This window comes from Octopus bimaculoides, chromosome 18 (assembly GCF_046866305.1).
Source record: "Octopus bimaculoides isolate indiv1 chromosome 18, ASM4686630v1, whole genome shotgun sequence".
In the NCBI taxonomy this organism is placed as follows: domain Eukaryota; kingdom Metazoa; phylum Mollusca; class Cephalopoda; order Octopoda; family Octopodidae; genus Octopus; species Octopus bimaculoides.
Window position 1 is genome coordinate 12652010 of NC_142945.1, and position 27574 is coordinate 12679583.

The 27574-nt window shown below is 34.7% G+C and overlaps 3 protein-coding genes across 6 annotated transcripts; all 3 read right to left on the reverse strand.

Moving 5' to 3' along the window:
- Positions 1 to 1910: 1910 nt before the first annotated feature.
- LOC149132000 (neurotensin receptor type 1-like) lies at positions 1911 to 8886 on the reverse strand. Of its 2 annotated transcripts, XM_089365799.1 has the most exons (3): positions 8731 to 8886; positions 5586 to 5693; positions 1911 to 4316 (listed from the first exon to the last, which is right to left on the reverse strand). In XM_089365799.1, the coding sequence occupies exon 3, from the start codon at positions 4249 to 4251 to the stop codon at positions 3151 to 3153; it is 1101 nt and encodes a 366-aa protein (XP_089221925.1). In that variant the 5' UTR covers positions 4252 to 4316; positions 5586 to 5693; positions 8731 to 8886; the 3' UTR covers positions 1911 to 3150. The 2 variants fall into 2 exon arrangements, with proteins under 2 accessions (XP_089221925.1, XP_089221926.1); XM_089365800.1 differs by lacking the exon at positions 5586 to 5693 and having other exon boundaries at positions 8731 to 8880.
- Positions 8887 to 12123: 3237 nt separating this feature from the next.
- On the reverse strand, positions 12124 to 14464 carry LOC149132001 (mesotocin receptor-like). Its single transcript, XM_089365804.1, has one exon. It carries the CDS (start codon positions 14462 to 14464, stop codon positions 13364 to 13366), a length of 1101 nt encoding a protein of 366 aa, XP_089221930.1. The 3' UTR covers positions 12124 to 13363.
- On the reverse strand, positions 12124 to 25735 carry LOC106881615 (neuropeptide FF receptor 2). Of its 3 annotated transcripts, XM_089365803.1 has the most exons (5): positions 25569 to 25728; positions 22445 to 22552; positions 20365 to 21168; positions 15796 to 15903; positions 12124 to 14529 (listed from the first exon to the last, which is right to left on the reverse strand). In XM_089365803.1, exons 3-5 carry the CDS (start codon positions 21101 to 21103, stop codon positions 14468 to 14470), a joined length of 909 nt encoding a protein of 302 aa, XP_089221929.1. In that variant the 5' UTR covers positions 21104 to 21168; positions 22445 to 22552; positions 25569 to 25728; the 3' UTR covers positions 12124 to 14467. The 3 variants fall into 3 exon arrangements, with proteins under 3 accessions (XP_089221929.1, XP_089221927.1, XP_089221928.1); XM_089365801.1 differs by lacking the exons at positions 12124 to 14529; positions 15796 to 15903 and having other exon boundaries at positions 19789 to 21168; positions 25569 to 25733; XM_089365802.1 differs by lacking the exons at positions 12124 to 14529; positions 15796 to 15903; positions 22445 to 22552 and having other exon boundaries at positions 19789 to 21168; positions 25569 to 25735.
- Positions 25736 to 27574: the final 1839 nt, after the last annotated feature.

A 27574-nucleotide genomic window follows, 5' to 3' on the forward strand; every position in this document is an offset into this window, starting at 1 on the left:
TCCTAGTGATTTTTCTTATCATACCTAATGCGCCTACTATGATAGGAATCGTTTCTATTTTTCGACTCCCCAATTGAGTTACCTCTATTTCTAGGTCTTTGTATTTTGAAAGTTTCTCCGTTTCTTGTAGAGAAACATTCTCATCTGTTGGTATTGATACATCAATTAGAAAGCATCTTTTGCTTGGTGATTTCTGACAACTAAATCCGACCTATTGGTCTTAATTTCTCTATCTGTCTGTATTGGCATATCTCAGAGTATTGTTGTTTTCTAATTTTCTGTGACCTTTTTCTGGCGCGTGCCTATACCATCTTTTTTCTGTTGTTATTCCATAGTGCTGGCAAAGCTTCCAGTGTATATAGGTCCCAACATGATATTATTATTATTATTATTATTATTATTATTATTTTATGGTTTCCTTTCATTATAACTTTATTTCAGCTGCCTTAGTGCCGGGCTTTCTCCGGAGGCCAAGAGTAGCAAGGGCACTTTTGTTTTGCCATGCATGCTAAAATGATCACAACATTTACTCCATTTTAGACGAGAGTGCTTTCCGTAGTATATGGACTGTACGCATCAAGGTTATCTTTTGCGGTTCACGGAGACTGGAGTTACCAGGAAGTTGCTTAATATATTTCTCGGCTCCCTTCTTTACCATTCCCAACCCACCAAATACCACTGGTATTATCGTAGTACTAAGCTTCCACATTTTTGTGATTTCAATTTGCAGATATTTTTACAGATAAATTCCTCTATTTACATAATATCGGGGTCTCTTTCTTTCTTTTGTTTTTCCTTTCTATCAATATATATATACACACACACACACACACATACACACTCACACACACACACACACATACACACACACACACACACACACATATATATATATATATACATACACACACACACACACACACACGGCTTTGGTCGGCCCGAGGCTATAGTAGAAGACCCTTACCCAATGTGACACGCAGTGGGACTGAACCCGGAATCATGCGGTTCGTAAGCAAGCTACATACCACACAGCCACTCCTATGCCTATATATATATATATACATATATATATATATATATATATATATATATATATATATATATATATATATATATATATATATATATATATATATATATATATATATATATATATATATATATATATATATATATATATATATATATATATATATATATATATATATATATATATATATATATATATATATATATATATATTTATATATATATATATATATATATATATATATATATATATATATATATATATATATAACTTACTTGGAAATGGATGCGTGGCCCTGTTTTTGTTACCACTTTAACCCTCCGCAAATCTCAAATTTGATTTAATTTGCCTTGCAGGAACGACTGTTTTAACGAAGTAGCGTCTTGTCCCAACGTTCGAAACGCGGAGTAGATAAAACAGGGGACAACTGATGAAGGAACTGTTCTTTTTGTTGCCTGTCTCGTTTCTTTATTTGTTTCTTTCGTTGATCGAAAAAAGCTTCGTTTTCCATGTTTGTTTTTTATGTTCTGGTTCTTCCATTTTGTTCACGTTTTTTTGACGTCCTGTACCCATATATGCATGTATATAATACATATATATATAGGTATGTTCATATATGTATGCATATATATTATTTATATTATATATATATGTATATATATGTATATATATATATATATATATATATATATATATATATATGTGTGTATATATGTATATATGTATATATATGTGTATCTCTCTCTCTCTCTCTCTCTCTCTCTCTCTCTCTCTCTCTATATATATATATATATATATATATATATATATATATATATATATATAGAAGTGCTCAAATAAATGAGGCAATGATAATTAAACATTGGTCATAGAACGAACATTAAAGTGAGTTATCGACTTTATATACGGTATCAAACCTCCAACATACATCATATATAAATAAATATTACCATGGCTTTCATAATATATAAATCAAAATATAAAACATATAAGACATACAGACACAGAAAAGGTAAAAATATACATATATGCGAAAAAAAGACACGTATAGGAACATCCCATTAGAAGACGTCTAAAAATGTATAAAATACTTTAAAATACTAAAAATACGTCATGCTGAAAAAGTTGAGAAAGCGGATAAACAAATAAAGAATAAATCAACTAATGCCAGTAAATATTAGGGACATGGCCACAGATGCCATCCTTGTACCGCTGAGAAACTAAGGATCATATCTGCACCAGCGAACAATTGTATATCAAGAAAGAAGCATTTCAACTTAAATTACGAAATTCCAAGTATGACTTCTTGACCTCTATTCCACCTATTTAACTTAGGCGGGTTTAAGATATAACTGGAAAAGTGCGGATATGGACCATATAAATAGGGGGAATATACTCTCAGGAACTCATGTTGGATTTCTAAGTTGCATACTTATGCGTAACTTATGCATTGCACATATACAAGATATCAGATTATTTCCAAAATATATTTCATGGACTAATACATGCTTACTACCTGTGAAAGCATAATAAATTATAAGACACACAAGTACATATATCTACAAAATGCGGTGTGTGTTACATGTTGCATTCGATTGTAGATGTTTCTATATTTTTGTCTTTTTATATCTCGGAACGTGTGATTATTCTTGTATAATGCATTTAATCAATATTGAAAGCGTATTACCCCAGCATAGCAAGGCCAACTCAAGGGAAATAAGATAGAAAGACATCATTAAATGAGATGATGCCCTAATGGGTGTATCTACTAATTTTGAAGCCTCGTATAAGCTCGTGTATGCACATATAGTTCCATAAAAAATGGACGCGATTACCAACATCCTAAAAGGCAGAGCTTGAAAAATTGCTTTTGAGAAGACACCATTGATAACAATGTTACTCCACAAATAAATTATATATATGTATATTCAGACACACGGTACTCACCAAACACCATTTAATTAGTTCAGTGTAGTTACATACTCTGATCGTTTTATTTCTTTTAATATAACGCTTAAATGTTTAAGTAAAATTATTCTACATGGTGAATATTTTAATCTGGGAAGAACTTGCCTTGTTCATTTTATGATTCATTTGCGAAAAGCTATAAAGTGACGAATTCAATGAGTTTCGACATTTTGTTTTTTACATAGCTGGAAAATGTTGCGAAATAAAGAAAGTAATTCATTACGAAAATGCCGATTGAAAGCTCCGTAAATATACGGGTTAAGAGCAGAGCTAAGATAAAAAGAATAAGCTAATAACTTGTAAATTACTCGTTCTTTATCACTTGCGACGTCTTCAAAATCTTTAACAAACAACCTCCAGAATATTCCAACGAAATATGGTAGATAAGCGATAATCCAGACTAAACTGATGACAAAGAATATTAAACTAAACCGAGCTGGTGGCATTGATTGTTTTCTAAGACGCGCAAAAGAGGTCGATCGCTTCTCTGAAGAACTACTATCTGTAAACTGACCTTCAGGTTTGGAAATGGTACGAGTTGGGAAGGCTTCACGAAACTGATTTGCTTTATTTTTCTTCGCTTTGTAAATTTTCCAAATGCGTATTCCAATTAATAAGTATATAATCAAAATAATTATAAACAAACAAGAGCAAATGGCTAATCCAGTAATATTATAGCCTAAAGAATACCTAGTGCCATTTATATAAGGAGAAGGTGCACATACTTCTCCAATATTTCCACATTGTTCCACCATTTTGTTTTGTTTGCCGTATTGAAAAAATGCTGGTGCAGAAAGAATAAACGTGAAGATTGTTAAAAATATTAAAATTAATTTTGAATTCTTAACGGAAATATTTTGCTTAAGGGGTCGACATATGAGAATGTATCTATCGACTGCTATAACAAACACAATCAAAGCTGAATTGATTATTGCTACAGCTACCACAAAGCGAAATACACGGCATGCAATATCACTGTCGAAAGTGTAGGAAAAATGTAGGACCACAATGTCAATAGGTATACATATTATGGAAGTTAGAAAATCACACACAGAGAGTGCTACAATGAACATATGCGTGGCTGTCTCATCAAATTTATAACAATATATGTATGATACAAAGCAATTTCCAATTGTTCCAAGTGCCATTGAAATTCCGAGATACATTATGACTGGAAAATAAACCTCCACCATTTTAGTATTTAGTTCTTCTAAAATACTAGCACAAATGTTGTCACTATTGTTTTGCTCCATTTTCTAAATATTGTTTGAAACTTTGAGGACAGTGTACTGGTTTGCAATGGTATTCCTCGTAATTCCTGGAACGAAAAAAACGCTGGTTTGTAAATATTGTATTTTCCAGAAACTCTGAAATATTATGCTTTACATCGAAAGTTAAGTCAACAAAGATTTGTACAAAACAAGAAATACGTTTATCAAATATTAATTACACATGATATTTATGGACGAATATTTGTGGATGTATAGTGAAATTGTTAACTGTTAAGCGTTCATCTACAATTATCAATAAAGAGGATACAAATTATTCAAGTGTATATATACGCGCAGGATTTGTTAAGTGTTCGACATCAATCATATATTGAGAAGTGGTAGTAAATGAACCATATAAGTATGCGCGTGTGTGATGTGTATGTTCGTTTGAATCCGAAGTAGATGAAGCTGCAAATAACAACATATAGATATTAGGTTAAAAATACCGTTTGGGAGGAAGATGTGGCAGGCTACCGTTGAGTCTCGAACCTACACGTATTGCAAAACATGATAGACGTTCTGCTATTGAACCAAAGTAATATTTGGAGCTTCTGTATCCATTTTCGAAACTTTGTTCTTACCAGCAAGAACTGCATGTTGTTGACGTCCTTAAAATTTAGAAATTTCAAGATAATGTGAAATAATTCGTTCTTTACATTTGAAGTCGAAGTAGATAAAGTTATAAATAATAGTGTCTAAATATTGACTTAAGGAACACTGGGTAGAAACAGCCTAATGTATGTATGTATGTATGTATGTATGTATGTATGTATGTATGTATGTATGTATGTATGTATGTGTGTATGTATGTGTGTATGTATGTATGTCTTATTCAGTTTTATTTCAAGATTTCTTGCCAATAGAGAAAGAGCCGGTTTCTAACCTAGATTCAAGATTCCTTCATTGGGATTTCAACATCAACAAGCTATTTTTGTATGTATGTATCTATACGTGCAGATTTGTATGTATGTATGTATGTATGTATGTATGTATGTATGTATGTGTGGGATAAATTAAAGCAATACACGATATGGGTGAATGCACTGAAATTTTTGTAGCGATCATATGAACTTTGCATATGAGAGATAGATATAGATATGGATAGAGATAACTAGAAAGTGAGTGAGAGAGAGAGAGAGAGAGAGAGAGAGAGAGAGAGAGAGAGAGAAGAGAAAGAGAGAGAGAGAGAGAGGGAGATTGAGAAGGAGAGGGAGAAAAATATGACAAAAACATACAGGGACTTGCTACGATTTTCAGAAATAATGAATAAAAAATAAGATAAGGAAAAGATAATGTGAACGAATAAAGCACAGTACCTGCACAGTTGATTTGTACAGCATGGAGTGATGAAGACAGGGCAGCGTGCATTATGTTTATATGTACGTAGAGCCTGTGGAAAATTTTAACCGATTCCCAGAATATAGCTGAGGACAAAAAGATTAAAGGCAAACTCAAAACCAGTCAAATAATATCCGTCTAAGTGTATAATTACATAATTTATATAATGATGAATGTTATCTAAGCAATTTATAAATGGCTGCGCGCTCGCACGCGTGTGAAAGCTTTTTTGCATATTTGTTTGTATCTATGCATAACTGTCACTCCGTCGGTTACTACGACGTGTTCCAGTTGATTCTTATTTCTATATTGCCCACAAGGGGCTAAACATAGAGGGGACAAACAAGGACAGACAAAGGTATTAAATCTATTACATCGACCCCAATGCGTAACTGGTACTTAATTTATCGACCCCGAAAGGATGAAAGGCAAAGTCGACCTCGGCTTCTCGCTTTCCTGTCAAGTTACTACATTTCACTTTTTGTCCAATTCACAATTCCAGTTCCATATCTGATAACTGGCACTGGTCTTGAATGAATGGCTTCAATATTTTCTGAATTCAACTAGAGAGCATTTAATCTCTTCCACATACTCCTAGATACTTATAACTACCCTGAAATTCTCATTTTTTAAATTATTATTTCGGTGTGTCCATCTAGGGTGATGATGCATGTTTTTAGCTAGTTTTGGTAAATGTAGCCTTAACGCATTTGTGAAGCACAAATTTCATTTTGATATCATCACTAAATTGTTCTACTGTGTGTAAGAGGGCTTGCGATTGTTGATCGTTTTTTGAGAAGAGTTTCAAGCCATCCATATAAAGTAGATGATTAACTGTTTTTCCACACACGCTGTAACCATACTTTCTTTCATTCAGGAGTTGATGTTGTTTTATTGTCAATTTTGATTTTTGGGAAGTATAATCGGTGGTCCATTCTGAGATCTGTGGTATTCAGTTCCTTGATTGTTCTCATTTTTATAGTATCATAATCATTAGGTTCCCCTTCACTGTTTCTAGGTTTTAGATTTGTTTCGCCTTCCTTCTCATTCATATGTTTGTCTGGTGGTCTGGATTGGTGCTTTTTGTACATTATTATACATCCCTACGGAAATACAAGACGGTGACAGGAGCAGAAATCACCCAGTAAAGGTCAGCGGATCTGCAGCTCGCACCTGAAGAGGCAGTTCCATATTATCCAATAGCGTCGTTGAACTCTGGACAAACGGACCGGTTAAATTGCTCGGGGTGACAAAGAGAAGAGGCACTTTCATCAACGAACGGATCGAGAGAAATTTATCCACGAAAAGACAGCACAGGTGGCGAACGCATATATCAACTCCGTCCTGCATTATCACTTGACCGTCATACCTTGCTCCAGTTCTCGTCTGACCAGAGTGGAGCGCTAACTCCTTCGCTTTCTGTAGAAGGGACACGTTGCACATGCAGGTACTCTATTTTTTGTCAATACCCACTGAGCGCAGAACTGTGCAGGATGTGGCTGATGATGAGCTGGCGTGCGTAATGGCTGCGACCTCTCCAGGGTTTCCTTCATTGTGAGAAGATGAAGCGAGTCTGTTTGTCAGACTCGCTTTTTTTTGCATCTCGTCTCTGACTCTGCTACAGTTCTGGATCAAGCGTAGACCGAGACAGAGCGCCTGGTACCCAGAGAGCCATCAGGCAGCTCACAGCTCTCTGTCAGTCGGACAGTGTGCTTGGTGGAAGTTTCACTTTGGCGTTCTATAGAGGCGAACAAGAGCAACGACACTCTGGGCAAGACTCTGGGCTCCAATGAGGATCACTGGCTTGTTCGTTCCAGAGGACTTTCCAATGCGGGACCCTGTAGGGCATTGCCATTTCGAGATAAACTCTACAAACAGAGAAGTGCCACGTAAACGGGCCTAGCCTAGATGCACGTCGAGAGACGAAACTATTCTGTATGCGTTTGTGCAGTGCCTGGGCATTGCTGACTTGTGGGTTTAAGTCGAACACTTGTTTCATGTAGGGCGAATCTCGCTGTCAACCAAGTCAATAGTGGGAAACGACGCACCACCTTTCTTTGACAAAGAAGGGCAGTTAATTTTTCTCTTGCCTGTCTATATGGCAAAAGAAGTGGTGTGGCTGGCTCCTGTGGACGGGCATTTTCCTCTCAAACCCAGATAGAATCTTTACTTCAAAGTCTGTGGTCCTCGACGGGAAAGCCTGCGATGTTTGAAAAGTAGGTAGATAACTGTAGGTAAAGCTATAATTTGTCTTGTCATTAAAAAAGAGGTAGCGGCAAAGAATTTTTACTAATGGTATTTTAGTGGAGAACCACTGATCGAAATAATTGCCTTTGTTCGGCGTCGGAACGGCAGGAAAGAACAGTTCTTGAGTAAATCCCACCTTCCTCTCCATTTCTCAGAGATGACCTTCCAAGAGCCATACAACCATTTAATATTCTTGTCTTCCCTAGTGCTACTCCTTCCTTCCTTCCTTCCTTCCTTCCTTCCTTCCAACACCTCTTTCCACATTTCTCCGTCTCTCACTTTGTATTCTTACCCTTATAACAATAATTTTCTGTCTTCCAACTGGATAGCCAAACTCATGCAAGGGAAATAACTCCTCGTGCTTGAATTATGAGTTACAATTCCTGCATAGTTTATCTTTCTTATAGGTAAGATTTTCCTTTTTTTTATTTACTTTCCCGAAATACTCTACGTGGAACTCTTCCACAGCAGCAATATTTGATTCTTTTGAATCTTTTAAGCTAAAATACATGGCACGCTCATTTGATGAGTGTAAGGGTTTTCATTACACGAAGCTCGAAATCATATATATATATATATATACAACACCACCAAACAACAACAACAACAAAACATGTGCTAAAATTGACGAGGAGAGAGAGAGAGAGAGAGAGAGAGAGAGAGAGAGAGAGAGAGAGAGAGAGAGAGAGAGAGAGAGAGAACAGTATATTAAGTTATGTTAGAAAAGATAGTTCAGGAAATACAACTCCTGAAGGAAAAAGAGAGACAACATGATCACTGTTTTGTGAATTGTTTTTGATAATAGATTTGTTGGATCAGCTTCGATTACGGAGCTAAACAACAAGAAAAACATTAATGTTATAAGCGTATACATACCACCAGCAGTATTAGTTGACGTTTCGCTAGGCTTTTCATGCTAGACTCAATACGTTACACACGCAAATATAATTTTAATACGTTATATATCCTGGTACAATTAAAAGTTAATTAATCTGACCATATAGGCACACCAGTATCTCTCATTAAAAAAGCTGACAGCAATGTTATGAATGTGAAACAACCGAATTAATTTTGCATAACTATATATATATATATATATATATATATATATATATATAGATAGATAGATACACACACTAACACACACACACACACACACACACACACACACACACACACACATATATATATATATATACACGCATATATACGCATATATTATATATATATACATATATATATATATATATTTATATATATATATATATATATATATATATATATATATATATATATATATATATATATATACGTGTGGTCCCCAGTAGTGCTATTTTCTGTATGTTATATATATTTGTTAGTCCTAGTGATTTTTCTTATCATACCTAATGCGCCTACTATGATAGGAATCGTTTCTATTTTTCGACTCCCCAATTGAGTTACCTCTATTTCTAGGTCTTTGTATTTTGAAAGTTTCTCCGTTTCTTGTAGAGAAACATTCTCATCTGTTGGTATTGATACATCAATTAGAAAGCATCTTTTGCTTGGTGATTTCTGACAACTAAATCCGACCTATTGGTCTTAATTTCTCTATCTGTCTGTATTGGCATATCTCAGAGTATTGTTGTTTTCTAATTTTCTGTGACCTTTTTCTGGCGCGTGCCTATACCATCTTTTTTCTGTTGTTATTCCATAGTGCTGGCAAAGCTTCCAGTGTATATAGGTCCCAACATGATATTATTATTATTATTATTATTCAGTAGTTTTATTTTTATAACGTGCTTTCACTTCACTACCGAGCGCAGCTCTGTGCGCCTTGGGTATGTGCTGTGGTTTGCTGTGGTGCTCTTATGTTTACTGTATTGAAAGTGTTTTGCGTAGAATGTGTGCAGTACCCAGTAGTGCAATTTTCTGTATGTTATATATATTTGTAAGTCCTGGTGTTTTTGTTATGTATTTGTCTGAATATTTTTTTATTATACCTAAGGCACCTACTATGATAGGAATTGTTTCTGTTTTTAGATTCCACATTCGAGTTATCTCTATTTCCAGGTCTTTGTATTTTGAAAGTTTTTCCATTTCTTTTAGAGAAACGTTGTCATCTGCTGGTATTGAAACATCAATTAGAAGGCATTTTTTTCCTTCATGATCTTTGACAACTATATCTGGTCTATTTGCCTTAATTTCTCTATCTGTGTGTATTGGCATATCCCAGAGTATGGTTGCTTTCTCGTTTTCTGTGACCTTTTCTGGCGTGTGTTTATACCATCTTTTTTCTGTTGCTATTCCATAATGTTGGCATAGCTTCCAGTGTATATAGGTCCCAGCTCTGTCGTGTCTGTGAATATATTCCTTCTTAGCCAGGACTGGGCAGCCAGAGATAATATGATTTATTGTTTCTTGTCGATCTCCACATATTCTACAGTTACTTGTTATATTTCTTTTCATTATGTGTTTTTGGTAATTTCTGGTGGGGAGGCTTTGGTCTTGTGCAGCAATTAAAAATCCTTCAGTCTCTGCTTTGAGTCCTGAGCTTCTCAGCCATTGCTGGGATTTTTCTCTGTCTATTTCTTTCGCATTTAGTTTAGCCCAGTATTTACCATGTAGGGGCTTTTCTTGCCATCGTTTTATCATGGTCCGTTGCTGTTCTAGTTTTAGTTTGGATTTCATTTGTTTTATAGCTTTTGTTGTTTCTTCTTCTTCTTCTTCGTATTTGTTAGGTAGATTGATTTCTTGTTTGTATTTGTCAGCTTCCTTAAATACTGAAAACAGTTTTTTGTTTTGCTCGTGTTTTGTGGCTATTTGTATTAGTTTCCCTTGCTTCTGGAGTAGGTATTTTATTATTATTATTATTATTATTATTATTATTATTATTATTATTATTATTATTATTATTATTATTATTATTATTATTATTTTATGGTTTCCTTTCATTATAACTTTATTTCAGCTGCCTTAGTGCCGGGCTTTCTCCGGAGGCCAAGAGTAGCAAGGGCACTTTTGTTTTGCTATGCATGCTAAAATGATCACAACATTTACTCCATTTTAGACGGAGAGTGCTTTCCGTAGTATATGGACTGTACGCATCAAGGTTATCTTTTGCGGTTCACGGAGACTGGAGTTACCAGGAAGTTGCTTAATATATTTCTCGGCTCCCTTCTTTACCATTCCCACCAAATACCACTGGTATTATCGTAGTACTAAGCTTCCACATTTTTGTGATTTCAATTTGCAGATATTTTTACAGATAAATTCCTCTATTTACATAATATCGGGGTCTCTTTCTTTCTTTTGTTTTTCCTTTCTATCAATATATATATACACACACACACACACACACATGCACACTCACACACACACACACACACACTCACACACACACACACACACACAAGGCTTTGGTCGGCCCGAGGCTATAGTAGAAGACCCTTACCCAATGTGACACGCAGTGGGACTGAACCCGGAATCATGCGGTTCGTAAGCAAGCTACATACCACACAGCCACTCCTATGCCTATATATATATACATATATATATATATATATATATATATATATATATATATATATATATATATATATATATATATATATATATATATATATATATATATATATATATATATATATATATATATATATATATATATATATATATATATATATATAACTTACTTGGAAATGGATGCGTGGCCCTGTTTTTGTTACCACTTTAACCCTCCGCAAATCTCAAATTTGAGTAGCGTCTTGTCCCAACGTTCGAAACGCGGAGTAGATAAAACAGGGGACAACTGATGAAGGAACTGTTCTTTTTGTTGCCTGTCTCGTTTCTTTATTTGTTTCTTTCGTTGATCGAAAAAAGCTTCGTTTTCCATGTTTTTTTTTAATGTTCTGGTTCTTCCATTTTGTTCACGTTTTTTTGACGTCCTGTACCCATATATGCATGTATATAATACATATATATATATAGGTATGTTCATATATGTATGCATATATATTATTTATATTATATATATATGTGTGTATATATATATATATATATATATATATATATATATATATATATATATATATATATATATATATATATATATATATATATATATATATATATATGTGTGTGTATATATGTATATATGTATATATATGTGTATCTCTCTCTCTCTCTCTCTCTATATATATATATATATATATATATATATATATATATATATAGAAGTGCTCAAATAAATGAGGCAATGATAATTAAACATTGGTCATAGAACGAACATTAAAGTGAGTTATCGACTTTATATACGGTATCAAACCTCCAACATACATCATATATAAATAAATATTACCATGGCTTTCATAATATATAAATCAAAATATAAAATATATAAGACATACAGATACAGAAAAGGTAAAAATATACATATATGCGAAAAAAAGACACGTATAGGAACATCCCATTAGAAGACGTCTAAAAATGTATAAAATACTTTAAAATACTAAAAATACGTCATGCTGAAAAAGTTGAGAAAGCGGATAAACAAATAAAGAATAAATCAACTAATGCCAGTAAATATTAGGGACATGGCCACAGATGCCATCCTTGTACCGCTGAGAAACTAAGGATCATATCTGCACCAGCGAACAATTGTATATCAAGAAAGAAGCATTTCAACTTAAATTACGAAATTCCAAGTATGACTTCTTGACCTCTATTCCACCTATTTAACTTAGGCGGGTTTAAGATATAACTGGAAAAGTGCGGATATGGACCATATAAATAGGGGGAATATACTCTCAGGAACTCATGTTGGATTTTTAAGTTGCATACTTATGCGTAACTTATGCATTGCACATATACAAGATATCAGATTATTTCCAAAATGTATTTCATGGACTAATACATGCTTACTACCTGTGAAAGCATAATAAATTATAAGACACACAAGTACATATATCTACAAAATGCGGTGTGTGTTACATGTTGCATTCGATTGTAGATGTTTCTATATTTTTGTCTTTTTATATCTCGGAACGTGTGATTATTCTTGTATAATGGATTTAATCAATATTGAAAGCGTATTACCCCAACATAGCAAGGCCAACTCAAGGGAAATAAGATAGAAAGACATCATTACATGAGATGATGCCCTAATGGGTGTATCTACTAATTTTGAAGCCTCGTATAAGCTCGTGTATGCACATATAGTTCCATAAAAAATGGACGCGATTACCAACATCCTAAAAGGCAGAGCTTGAAAAATTGCTTTTGAGAAGACACCATTGATAACAATGTTACTCCACAAATAAATTATATATATGTATATTCAGACACACGGTACTCACCAAACACCATTTAATTAGTTCAGTGTAGTTACATACTCTGATCGTTTTATTTCTTTTAATATAACGCTTAAATGTTTAAGTAAAATTATTCTACATGGTGAATATTTTAATCTGGGAAGAACTTGCCTTGTTCATTTTATGATTCATTTGCGAAAAGCTATAAAGTGACGAATTCAATGAGTTTCGACATTTTGTTTTTTACATAGCTGGAAAATGTTGCGAAATAAAGAAAGTAATTCATTACGAAAATGCCGATTGAAAACTCCGTAAATATACGGGTTAAGAGCAGAGCTAAGATAAAAAGAATAAGCTAATAACTTGTAAATTACTCGTTCTTTATCACTTGCGACGTCTTCAAAATCTTTAACAAACAACCTCCAGAATTCTCCAATGAAATGTGGTATGTAATTGATAATCCAGATTAAGGTGATGACAAAGAATATTAAACTAAACCGAGCTGGTGGCATTGATTGTTTTCTAAGACGCGCAAAAGAGGTCGATCGCTTCTCTGAAGAACTACTATCTGTAAACTGACCTTCAGGTTTGGAAATGGTACGAGTTGGGAAGGCTTCACGAAACTGATTTGCTTTATTTTTCTTCGCTTTGTAAATTTTCCAAATGCGTATTCCAATTAATAAGTATATAATCAAAATAATTATAAACAAACAAGAGCAAATGGCTAATCCAGTAATATTATAGCCTAAAGAATACCTAGTGCCATTTATATAAGGAGAAGGTGCACATACTTCTCCAATATTTCCACATTGTTCCACCATTTTGTTTTGTTTGCCGTATTGAAAAAATGCTGGTGCAGAAAGAATAAACGTGAAGATTGTTAAAAATATTAAAATTAATTTTGAATTCTTAACGGAAATATTTTGCTTAAGGGGTCGACATATGAGAATGTATCTATCGACTGCTATAACAAACACAATGAAAGCTGAATTGACTATTGCTACAGTTACCACATAACGTATCACACGGCATGCAATATCACTGTGAAAAGTGTAGGAAAAATGTAGAACCACAATGTCCATAGGTATACATATTGTGCAAGTTAGAAAATCACACACAGAGAGTGCTACAATGAACACATGCGTGGCTGTCTCATCAAATTTATAACAATATATGTATGATACAAAGCAATTTCCAATTGTTCCAAGTGCCATTGAAATTCCGAGATACATTATGACTGGAAAATAAACCTCCACCATTTTAGTATTTAGTTCTTCTAAAATACTAGCACAAATGTTGTCACTATTGTTTTGCTCCATTTTCTAAATATTGTTTGAAACTTTGAGGACAGTGTACTGGTTTGCAATGGTATTCCTCGTAATTCCTGGAACGAAAAAAACGCTGGTTTGTAAATATTGTATTTTCCAGAAACTCTGAAATATTATGCTTTACATCGAAAGTTAAGTCAACAAAGATTTGTACAAAACAAGAAATACGTTTATCAAATATTAATTACACATGATATTTATGGACGAATATTTGTGGATGTATAGTGAAATTGTTAACTGTTAAGCGTTCATCTACAATTAACAATAAATAGGATACAAATTATTCAAGTGTATATATACGCGCAGAATTTGTTAAGTGTTCGACATCAATCATATATTGAGAAGTGGTAGTAAATGAACCATATAAGTATGCGCGTGTGTGATGTGTATGTTCGTTTGAATCCGAAGTAGATGAAGCTGCAAATAACAACATATATATATTAGGTTAAAAATACCGTTTGGGAGGAAGATGTGGCAGGCTACCGTTGAGTCTCGAACCTACACGTATTGCAAAACATGATAGACGTTCTGCTATTGAACCAAAGTAATATTTGGAGCTTCTGTATCCATTTTCGAAACTTTGTTCTTACCAGCAAGAACTGCATGTTGTTGACGTCCTTAAAATTTAGAAATTTCAAGATAATGTGAAATAATTCGTTCTTTACATTTGAAGTCGAAGTAGATAAAGTTATAAATAATAGTGTCTAAATATTGACTTAAGGAACACTGGGTAGAAAAAGCCTAATGTATGTATGTATGTATGTATGTATGTGTGTATGTATGTATGTATGTATGTATGTGTGTATGTATGTGTGTATGTATGTATGTCTTATTCAGTTTTATTTCAAGATTTCTTGCCAATAGAGAAAGAGCCGGTTTCTAACCTAGATTCAAGATTCCTTCATTGGGATTTCAACATCAACAAGCTATTTTTGTATGTATGTATCTATACGTGCAGATTTGTATGTATGTATGTATGTATGTATGTATGTATGTATGTATGTGTGGGATAAATTAAAGCAATACACGATATGGGTGAATGCACTGAAATTTTTGTAGCGATCATATGAACTTTGCATATGAGAGATAGATATAGATATGGATAGAGATAACTAGAAAGTGAGTGAGAGAGAGAGAGAGAGAGAGAGAGAGAGAGAGAGAGAGAGAGAGAGAGAGAGAGAAAGAGAGAGAGAGAGAGGGAGATTGAGAAGGAGAGGGAGAAAAATATGACAAAAACATACAGGGACTTGCTACGATTTTCAGAAATGATGAATAAAAAATAAGATAAGGAAAAGATAATGTGAACGAATAAAGCACAGTACCTGCACAGTTGATTTGTACAGCATGGAGTGATGAAGACAGGGCAGCGTGCATTATGTTTATATGTACGTAGAGCCTGTGGAAAATTTTAACCGATTCCCAGAATATAGCTGAGGACAAAAAGATTAAAGGCAAACTCAAAACCAGTCAAATAATATCCGTCTAAGTGTATAATTACATAATTTATATAATGATGAATGTTATCTAAGCAATTTATAAATGGCTGCGCGCTCGCACGCGTGTGAAAGCTTTTTTGTGCATCTGTTTGTATCTATGCATAACTGTCACTCCGTCGGTTACTACGACGTGTTCCAGTTGATTCTTATTTTTTTACCCACAAAGGGCTAAACATAGAGGGGACAAACAAAGTCAGACAAAGGTATTAAGTCGATTACATCGACCTCAGTACGTAACTGGTACTTAATTTATCGACCCCGAAAAGATGAAAGGCAAAGTCGACCTCGGCGGAATTTGAACTCAGAACGTAACGGCATACGAAATACCGCTAAGCATTTTGCCCGGCGTGCTAACGATTCTACCAGCTCGAACAAGTGAGGAAGGGTGTTTCCACTACCTGGATTGTCTCTGGCTTAAATTGATGAACCTAACGCTCATCACGGGTTAGAATACGTTCAAGAAGACCAACTGGTTCTGCCTCAAACAATGTCAGATTTTTCCTTCATGTGATCAGCTTGGTGCCTTTTTGATCGGGTCTGAGAAGACGTGGCAACCATCGCACATGAGCCTTCGTCGTGCCAAGTTCGTTGTGCAGAATATTCTCAGCTCTCTCATGAAACATGCTTATAACATTTACTGTTTAGTTTATAATCAATCGTCTGTTATCCATCAACAGGTGGTCAACACGATCAATGTTTTCCTCGGTGGGGGCTGTTGTGGGACGTCCAGACATTGGGTCATCTTCAAAACCCCCTTCACGTCCTAAATTCAGCTGCCCATTTTTGCATTGTTGATAAAGCTGGAGCATCATCCTGTAATGTAGTAACCATGACAGCCCTTGGTACGTGATAACACCACGATGCCAAATTTTATCTATTTTCAAGAAAAGTTGCTTCTAGTAACTTTTGAAGTCTTCTTTGAACAGTCAGATGTTAGTTTACTTGAAAGAAAACTATGCAGTTATTAATATGTTGAGTTGAAATGAATGCATGCAAGATTTCTCGCACCACTCCATAGCCAACCTATAAACTTTTCAATCTACTCTCGTACTTATTGGTTGAGTTGATTAATTTTTTAAATTGTTTAATTAAGAGGATCAAATTAGTTTCGTAACATGGCTATGATGATCGCTGTTTTAATGCGTTTACACATTTTAAAAAAGATGTACAAAAGAATTATCATTTACATACCTCATTTATAAATTAATTCACTCCTTCGATCTTTTAGGGCAAATATATTTATTACATTGTCATAGAAATCTTCTGTTTTAATCAGTTGTCGAAGTAAATGTTTTTCAATTGATGTAAGAGCTAACCCTGAAAGGCTTTTCTCTCCTGTTGTATTTCTTTGGTAAGTTTTAATTCTTTTCAATGCAGAAAATAGATATATGTATTGTATATATTTTATACTAGCAGAGATACCCAGCGTTGCCCGTGTTACATGCAATTGAAAAATGAGACTTTTCTGTTATATTTTCTGTAAGGAACTGGAATACATATGATTCGAATTTCATCAAAATTGCACATGAGGGTTCTTTCCCTCTTTACACACCCTAAAAAATTCTAATCATGAGACATGTATCCCATACTATTGATCTTTATGCGTATATTCCAAAATTTCAGTCTTGTGGAACCTGTAAAAAAGATTTTGCTCCTGCAAAATGGAGCTCATGGAGCTCTAAAACGTGGGAATGAAGGCCCCCTATTGGGGGTGGGGGTGTTAATGTCAACCAGAGAAGTTGAATTGTTGGGAATGTTTTTACTTAGTATGCCTGTATATATGTGAGAGTGTAGTCTCACTTTAATAGTTTCAGTATGAAATTGAAAATATTAAAGTGAAAATATTTGAAATTACAGTAGCGACATGTTATTGTTTCACTTTTGGCAGGTAATACTGAAATAGTGGAATAGTTTCAGTGTTAGAGTGAAAGTGTCTGACATTACAGTAGAGTGATGTTATTGTTTCATTTTTGACACATAATACTGAAATAGTGGAGGAGATAAGATATTGCTGTGGGCTCGAACTATGCAGGAAGTTAAAAATTTTTGGGGCCTAAGACACTACATGGACCTTAAAAGAATTTTGCTCCTGAAAAATGGAGCTCATGGAGCTGAAAATTGTGGGAGTTAAGGCCCCTATTGGTGATGGGTGTATTAATGTCAACCAGAGAAGTTTAATTGTTGGGAATCTTTTTAACTTGTGTGTAATATGTATTTTTGAATTTCTTTAAAATAGGAAATATATGTATGGTCACTGGGTTTGTAAAAGAGAGCAAAGCTACAGGAAAGCAAAAGACGATTGATCACGATAATCAGTCAGCTACCGTAGCCTAGTCGTTACTACTCCCCAATGTAGGATTCCTCACCATACAGGTGACAGGCACAGCTGTAAGATGCATTATGGATCTATAGCAATTGGAAGGGCATGACTCAATAGAAACAACAATGTGTGACGTTTGGAGTAAAGGGAAATGAAAGTGTCGCCTCTGGAGTTTGCAAATGACCACTCTACCGATAGGTAACTGGGCAGAAAATATTTACAATCAATAAATGTCTTAGAACAACCAGTCACTCATCTGGGAAGGCCTTGAAATCAATGTTACCAACTGGGGACTATATGTGTCGCAGTGGTAATAAAAAGACTCAAAGGAGGTCTGCAACGAAATAATTTTACTCATCACTTTGCAAGTGAATCAGTGGAGGCAAAGATGAGTCTCATTTACTTGACAATTTATGCACCACATTGCAGAAATCACAATGTAAGTATATCTGAAAGGATAGTCTTACACTGTTGTACCGTTGAATTACAAATAATGCTCATCTGTTATGTTCGGGTGACCCTATAGCTACCAATGGTACAACTGTATTCGTCTTTGCTTAGGAAAAATGACTAAATTGTGGGTGTGAAGTCCCCATGAAGGGGTCTTTGTAACTTCTAAGAAGAAAAAATTTTAGAAATATTACTTTATTTGTGTGTAATCTGTATGGTTAAAATTTCATCAACATCAAAAATATATGAATTTTCATGGGGGTTATGGCCATTATGCATAGAATATAATTTCCAAATTTCTTAAAGATCCATTCAATACTTTTGACGTAGTTTTGGATAAGAAAACAAATGACTAATGTGTGTGTTTGTGTGCATATATATGTGTGTGTGTATGGGTGTATATATGTATAGATATCTGTATGCATTTATATATGTGTACATATTAGATGTACACCTATATATATACATCTACACACATGTATACATATACATGTATGCATATAGATCTATATCTATATATATATCTATACATATACGTGTACATATACATGTATATGTATACATATACATCTCTCTCTCTCTTTCTCTCTCTCTCTCTCTCTCTCTCTCTCTCTCTCTCTCTCTGTATATATATATATATATATATATATATATATATATATACACACACACACTATTAAAGTGAAAGTATCTGTCATTACAGTATCGAAATGTGATTGTTTCAGTTAGTGGAATAGTTTCATTTTTAAAGTGAAAGTATTTGACATGAGTGTTTTTGTTTCACTTTTGACACGTAATACTTAAATAGTGGAGGAGATATGATGTTGCTGTGGGCTCGAACTATGCAAGAAGTTAATAATTTTTTTGACTAAAACACAACCGGAACCCTAAGTAAGACATGTGTAAAATTTGAATGAAATTGGTTGTGTAGTTCTCGAGTTTTAGGGGAACACAGACAGACAGACAAACAGACACACATTCTCATTTTTATATATATAGATATACAGGCACGCGGTACTCACCAAATACCCTTTAATTAGTTCAGTGAGTTACATATTCTGACCGTTTTATTTCTTTTAATGCTCAAATGTTGAAGTAAAACTGTCTTATATGGCGATTCGTGTATACCAGTTGTTCAAGCGAAAGAAGAAAAAGAAAAAGAAAAAAACCCTCTTAATTTCTATACATTTTAAACTGGGAAGAACTTGTAGTGTTCATTTTAGGCGATATGTTCCACTTGCGAAAGATTATAAAGTGATGAATTCAATGAGTTTCGATATTTTGTTTTTTACATAATTGGAAAATGTTGCGAAATAAAGCAAGCAATTCATTACGAAACTGTTGACTGAAAAGTCCGTAAATATACGGATTAAGAGCAGAGCTGAGATAAAAAGAATAAGTTAATAATTTGCAAATTATCTGTTCTTTATCACTTGCAACGTCTTCAAAATCTTTAACAAGCAACCTCCAGAATATTCCAACGAAATATGGTAGATAAGCGATAATCCAGACTAAACTGATGACAAAGAATATTAAACTAGACCGAACTGGTGGCATTGATTGTTTTCTAAGACGTGCAAAAGAGGTAGATCGCTTCTCTGAAGAACTAATATCTGTAAACTGACCTTCAGGTTTGGAAATGGTACGAGTTGTGAAGGCTTCGCGAAACTGATTTGCTTTATTTTTCTTCGCTTTGTAAATTTTCCAAATGCGCATTCCAATTAATAAGTATATAATCAAAATAATAATCAACATACAACAGCAAACGGTCAATCCAGTAGTATAGTAGACAAGAGGATGCATTATGCCATTTACATTGGGAGAAGGTGAACATACTCCCCCAATATTTCCACATCGTTTCACCATTTTTTTTTGCTTGCCGTGTAGAAAAATTGCTGGTATAGTAACAATAATCGCGAAGATTGTTAAAAATATTAAAATTAATTTTGAATTCTTAACGGAAATATTTTGCTTAAGGGGTCGACATATGAGAATGTATCTATCGACTGCTATAACAAACACAATCAAAGCGGAATTGATTATTGCTACAGCTACCACAAAGCGAAATACACGGCATGCAATATCACTGTCGAAAGTGTAGGAAAAATGTAGGACCACAATGTCAATAGGTATACATATTATGGAAGTTAGAAAATCACACACAGAGAGTGCTACAATGAACATATGCGTGGCTGTCTCATCAAATTTATAATAATATATGTATGATACAAAGCAATTTCCAATTGTTCCAAGTGCCATTGAAATTCCGAGATACATTATGACTGGAAAATAAACCTCCACCATTTTAGTATTTAGTTCTTCTAAAATACTAGCACAAATGTTGTCACTATTGTTTTGCTCCATTTTCTAAATATTGTTTGAAACTTTGAGGACAGTGTACTGGTTTGCAATGGTATTCCTCGTAATTCCTGGAACGAAAAAAACGCTGGTTTGTAAATATTGTATTTTCCAGAAACTCTGAAATATTATGCTTTACATTGAAAGTTAAGTCAACAAAGATTTGTACAAAACAAGAAATACGTTTATCAAATATTAATTACACATGATATTTATGGACGAATATTTGTGGATGTATAGTGAAATTGTTAACTGTTAAGCGTTCATCTACAATTAACAATAAATAGGATACAAATTATTCAAGTGTATATATACGCGCAGGATTTGTTAAGTGTTCGACATCAATCATATATTGAGAAGTGGTAGTAAATGAACCATATAAGTATGCGCGTGTGTGATGTGTATGTTCGTTTGAATCCGAAGTAGATGAAGCTGCAAATAACAACATATATATATTAGGTTAAAAATACCGTTTGGGAGGAAGATGTGGCAGGCTACCGTTGAGTCTCGAACCTACACGTATTGCAAAACATGATAGACGTTCTGCTATTGAACCAAAGTAATATTTGGAGCTTCTGTATCCATTTTCGAAACTTTGTTCTTACCAGCAAGAACTGCATGTTGTTGACGTCCTTAAAATTTAGAAATTTCAAGATAATGTGAAATAATTCGTTCTTTACATTTGAAGTCGAAGTAGATAAAGTTATAAATAATAGTGTCTAAATATTGACTTAAGGAACACTGGGTAGAAAAAGCCTAATGTATGTATGTATGTATGTATGTATGTATGTATGTGTGTATGTATGTATGTATGTATGTATGTGTGTATGTATGTGTGTATGTATGTATGTCTTATTCAGTTTTATTTCAAGATTTCTTGCCAATAGAGAAAGAGCCGGTTTCTAACCTAGATTCAAGATTCCTTCATTGGGATTTCAACATCAACAAGCTATTTTTGTATGTATGTATCTATACGTGCAGATTTGTATGTATGTATGTATGTATGTATGTATGTATGTATGTATGTGTGGGATAAATTAAAGCAATACACGATATGGGTGAATGCACTGAAATTTTTATAGCGATCATATGAACTTTGCATATGAGAGATAGATATAGATATGGATAGAGATAACTAGAAAGTGAGTGAGAGAGAGAGAGAGAGAGAGAGAGAGAGAGAGAGAAAGAGAGAGAGAGAGATAGAGAGAGAAAGAGAGAGAGAGGGAGATTGAGAAGGAGAGGGAGAAAAATATGACAAAAACATACAGGGACTTGCTACGATTTTCAGAAATGATGAATAAAAAATAAGATACGGAAAAGATAATGTGAACGAATAAAGCACAGTACCTGCACAGTTGATTTGTACAGCATGGAGTGATGAAGACAGGGCAGCGTGCATTATGTTTATATGTACGTAGAGCCTGTGGAAAATTTTAACCGATTCCCAGAATATAGCTGAGGACAAAAAGATTAAAGGCAAACTCAAAACCAGTCAAATAATATCCGTCTAAGTGTATAATTACATAATTTATATAATGATGAATGTTATCTAAGCAATTTATAAATGGCTGCGCGCTCGCACGCGTGTGAAAGCTTTTTTGCATATTTGTTTGTATCTATGCATATCTGTCACTCCGTCGGTTACTACGACGTGTTCCAGTTGATTCTTATTTCTATATTGCCCACAAGGGGCTAAACATAGAGGGGACAAACAAGGACAGACAAAGGTATTAAATCTATTACATCGACCCCAATGCGTAACTGGTACTTAATTTATCGACCCCGAAAGGATGAAAGGCAAAGTCGACCTCGGCTTCTCGCTTTCCTGTCAAGTTACTACATTTCACTTTTTGTCCAATTCACAATTCCAGTTCCATATCTGATAACTGGCACTGGTCTTGAATGAATGGCTTCAATATTTTCTGAATTCAACTAGAGAGCATTTAATCTCTTCCACATACTCCTAGATACTTATAACTACCCTGAAATTCTCATTTTTTAAATTATTATTTCGGTGTGTCCATCTAGGGTGATGATGCATGTTTTTAGCTAGTTTTGGTAAATGTAGCCTTAACGCATTTGTGAAGCACAAATTTCATTTTGATATCATCACTAAATTGTTCTACTGTGTGTAAGAGTGCTTGCGATTGTTGATCGTTTTTTGAGAAGAGTTTCAAGCCATCCATATAAAGCAGATGGTTAACTGTTTTTCCACACACGCTGTAACCATACTTTCTTTCATTCAGGAGTTGATGTTGTTTTATTGTCAATTTTGATTTTTGGGAAGTATAATCGGTGGTCCATTCTGAGATCTGTGGTATTCAGTTCCTTGATTGTTCTCATTTTTATAGTATCATGATCATTAGGTTCCCCTTCACTGTTTCTAGGTTTTAGATTTGTTTCGCCTTCCTTCTCATTCATATGCTTGTCTGTGGTGGTCTGGATTGGTGCTTTTTGTACATTATTATACATCCCTACGGAAATACAAGACGGTGACAGGAGCAGAAATCACCCAGTAAAGGTCAGCGGATCTGCAGCTCGCACCTGAAGAGGCAGTTCCATATTATCCAATAGCGTCGTTGAACTCTGGACAAACGGACCGGTTAAATTGCTCGGGGTGACAAAGAGAAGAGGCACTTTCATCAACGAACGGATCGAGAGAAATTTATCCACGAAAAGACAGCACAGGTGGCGAACGCATATATCAACTCCGTCCTGCATTATCACTTGACCGTCATACCTTGCTCCAGTTCTCGTCTGACCAGAGTGGAGCGCTAACTCCTTCGCTTTCTGTAGAAGGGACACGTTGCACATGCAGGTACTCTATTTTTTGTCAATACCCACTGAGCGCAGAACTGTGCAGGATGTGGCTGATGATGAGCTGGCGTGCGTAATGGCTGCGACTTCTCCAGGGTTTCCTTCATTGTGAGAAGATGAAGCGAGTCTGTTTGTCAGACTCGCTTTTTTTTGCATCTCGTCTCTGACTCTGCTACAGTTCTGGATCAAGCGTAGACCGAGACAGAGCGCCTGGTACCCAGAGAGCCATCAGGCAGCTCACAGCTCTCTGTCAGTCGGACAGTGTGCTTGGTGGAAGTTTCACTTTGGCGTTCTATAGAGGCGAACAAGAGCAACGACACTCTGGGCAAGACTCTGGGCTCCAATGAGGATCACTGGCTTGTTCGTTCCAGAGGACTTTCCAATGCGGGACCCTGTAGGGCATTGCCATTTCGAGATAAACTCTACAAACATAGAAGTGCCACGTAAACGGGCCTGGCCTAGATGCACGTCGAGAGACGAAACTATTCTGTATGCGTTTGTGCAGTGCCTGGGCATTGCTGACTTGTGGGTTTAAGTCGAACACTTGTTTCATGTAGGGCGAATCTCGCTGTCAACCAAGTCAATAGTGGGAAACGACGCACCACCTTTCTTTGACAAAGAAGGGCAGTTAATTTTTCTCTTGCCTGTCTATATGGCAAAAGAAGTGGTGTGGCTGGCTCCTGTGGACGGGCATTTTCCTCTCAAACCCAGATAGAATCTTTACTTCAAAGTCTCTGGTCCTCGACGGGAAAGCCTGCGATGTTTGAAAAGTAGGTAGATAACTGTAGGTAAAGCTATAATTTGTCTTGTCATTAAAAAAGAGGTAGCGGCAAAGAATTTTTACTAATGGTATTTTAGTGGAGAACCACTGATCGAAATAATTGCCTTTGTTCGGCGTCGGAACGGCAGGAAAGAACAGTTCTTGAGTAAATCCCACCTTCCTCTCCATTTCTCAGAGATGACCTTCCAAGAGCCATACAACCTTCCTTCCTTCCTTCCTTCCAACACCTCTTTCCACATTTCTCCGTCTCTCACTTTGTATTCTTACCCTTATAACAATAATTTTCTGTCTTCCAACTGGATAGCCAAACTCATGCAAGGGAAATAACTCCTCGTGCTTGAATTATGAGTTACAATTCCTGTATAGTTTATCTTTCTTATAGGTAAGATTTTCCTTTTTTTTATTTACTTTCCCGAAATACTCTACGTGGAACTCTTCCACAGCAGCAATATTTGATTCTTTTGAATCTTTTAAGCTAAAATACATGGCACGCTCATTTGATGAGTGTAAGGGTTTTCATTACACGAAGCTCGAAATCATATATATATATATATATATACAACACCACCAAACAACAACAACAACAAAACATGTGCTAAAATTGACGAGGAGAGAGAGAGAGAGAGAGAGAGAGAGAGAGAGAGAGAGAGAGAGAGAGAGAGAAAGAGAGAGAGAGAGAGAGAGAGAGAGAGAGAGAACAGTATATTAAGTTATGTTAGAAAAGATAGTTCAGGAAATACAACTCCTGAAGGAAAAAGAGAGACAACATGATCACTGTTTTGTGAATTGTTTTTGATAATAGATTTGTTGGATCAGCTTCGATTACGGAGCTAAACAACAAGAAAAACATTAATGTTATAAGCGTATACATACCACCAGCAGTATTAGTTGACGTTTCGCTAGGCTTTTCATGCTAGACTCAATACGTTACACACGCAAATATAATTTTAATACGTTATATATCCTGGTACAATTAAAAGTTAATTAATCTGACCATATAGGCACACCAGTATCTCTCATTAAAAAAGCTGACAGCAATGTTATGAATGTGAAACAACCGAATTAATTTTGCATAACTATATATATATATATATATATAGATACACACACAAACACACACACACACACACACACACACACACACACACACACACATATATATATATATATATACACGCATATATACGCATATATTATATATATATACATATATATATATATATATATTTATATATATATATATATATATATATATATATATATATATATATATATATATATATATATATATATACGTGTGGTCCCCAGTAGTGCTATTTTCTGTATGTTATATATATTTGTTAGTCCTAGTGATTTTTCTTATCATACCTAATGCGCCTACTATGATAGGAATCGTTTCTATTTTTCGACTCCCCAATTGAGTTACCTCTATTTCTAGGTCTTTGTATTTTGAAAGTTTCTCCGTTTCTTGTAGAGAAACATTCTCATCTGTTGGTATTGATACATCAATTAGAAAGCATCTTTTGCTTGGTGATTTCTGACAACTAAATCCGACCTATTGGTCTTAATTTCTCTATCTGTCTGTATTGGCATATCTCAGAGTATTGTTGTTTTCTAATTTTCTGTGACCTTTTTCTGGCGCGTGCCTATACCATCTTTTTTCTGTTGTTATTCCATAGTGCTGGCAAAGCTTCCAGTGTATATAGGTCCCAACATGATATTATTATTATTATTATTCAGTAGTTTTATTTTTATAACGTGCTTTCACTTCACTACCGAGCGCAGCTCTGTGCGCCTTGGGTATGTGCTGTGGTTTGCTGTGGTGCTCTTATGTTTACTGTATTGAAAGTGTTTTGCGTAGAATGTGTGCAGTACCCAGTAGTGCAATTTTCTGTATGTTATATATATTTGTAAGTCCTGGTGTTTTTGTTATGTATTTGTCTGAATATTTTTTTATTATACCTAAGGCACCTACTATGATAGGAATTGTTTCTGTTTTTAGATTCCACATTCGAGTTATCTCTATTTCCAGGTCTTTGTATTTTGAAAGTTTTTCCATTTCTTTTAGAGAAACGTTGTCATCTGCTGGTATTGAAACATCAATTAGAAGGCATTTTTTTCCTTCATGATCTTTGACAACTATATCTGGTCTATTTGCCTTAATTTCTCTATCTGTGTGTATTGGCATATCCCAGAGTATGGTTGCTTTCTCGTTTTCTGTGACCTTTTCTGGCGTGTGTTTATACCATCTTTTTTCTGTTGCTATTCCATAATGTTGGCATAGCTTCCAGTGTATATAGGTCCCAGCTCTGTCGTGTCTGTGAATATATTCCTTCTTAGCCAGGACTGGGCAGCCAGAGATAATATGATTTATTGTTTCTTGTCGATCTCCACATATTCTACAGTTACTTGTTATATTTCTTTTCATTATGTGTTTTTGGTAATTTCTGGTGGGGAGGCTTTGGTCTTGTGCAGCAATTAAAAATCCTTCAGTCTCTGCTTTGAGTCCTGAGCTTCTCAGCCATTGCTGGGATTTTTCTCTGTCTATTTCTTTCGCATTTAGTTTAGCCCAGTATTTACCATGTAGGGGCTTTTCTTGCCATCGTTTTATCATGGTCCGTTGCTGTTCTAGTTTTAGTTTGGATTTCATTTGTTTTATAGCTTTTGTTGTTTCTTCTTCTTCTTCTTCGTATTTGTTAGGTAGATTGATTTCTTGTTTGTATTTGTCAGCTTCCTTAAATACTGAAAACAGTTTTTTGTTTTGCTCGTGTTTTGTGGCTATTTGTATTAGTTTCCCTTGCTTCTGGAGTAGGTATTTTATTATTATTATTATTATTATTATTATTATTATTATTATTATTATTATTATTATTATTATT

Bases quoted from the DNA above. Each gene is read 5' to 3' on its own strand.
- LOC149132000 (XM_089365799.1), bottom strand. From the start codon at position 4,251: ATGGAGCAAAACAATAGTGACAACATTTGTGCTAGTATTTTAGAAGAA.
- LOC149132001 (XM_089365804.1), bottom strand. From the start codon at position 14,464: ATGGAGCAAAACAATAGTGACAACATTTGTGCTAGTATTTTAGAAGAA.
- LOC106881615 (XM_089365802.1), bottom strand. From the start codon at position 21,103: ATGGAGCAAAACAATAGTGACAACATTTGTGCTAGTATTTTAGAAGAA.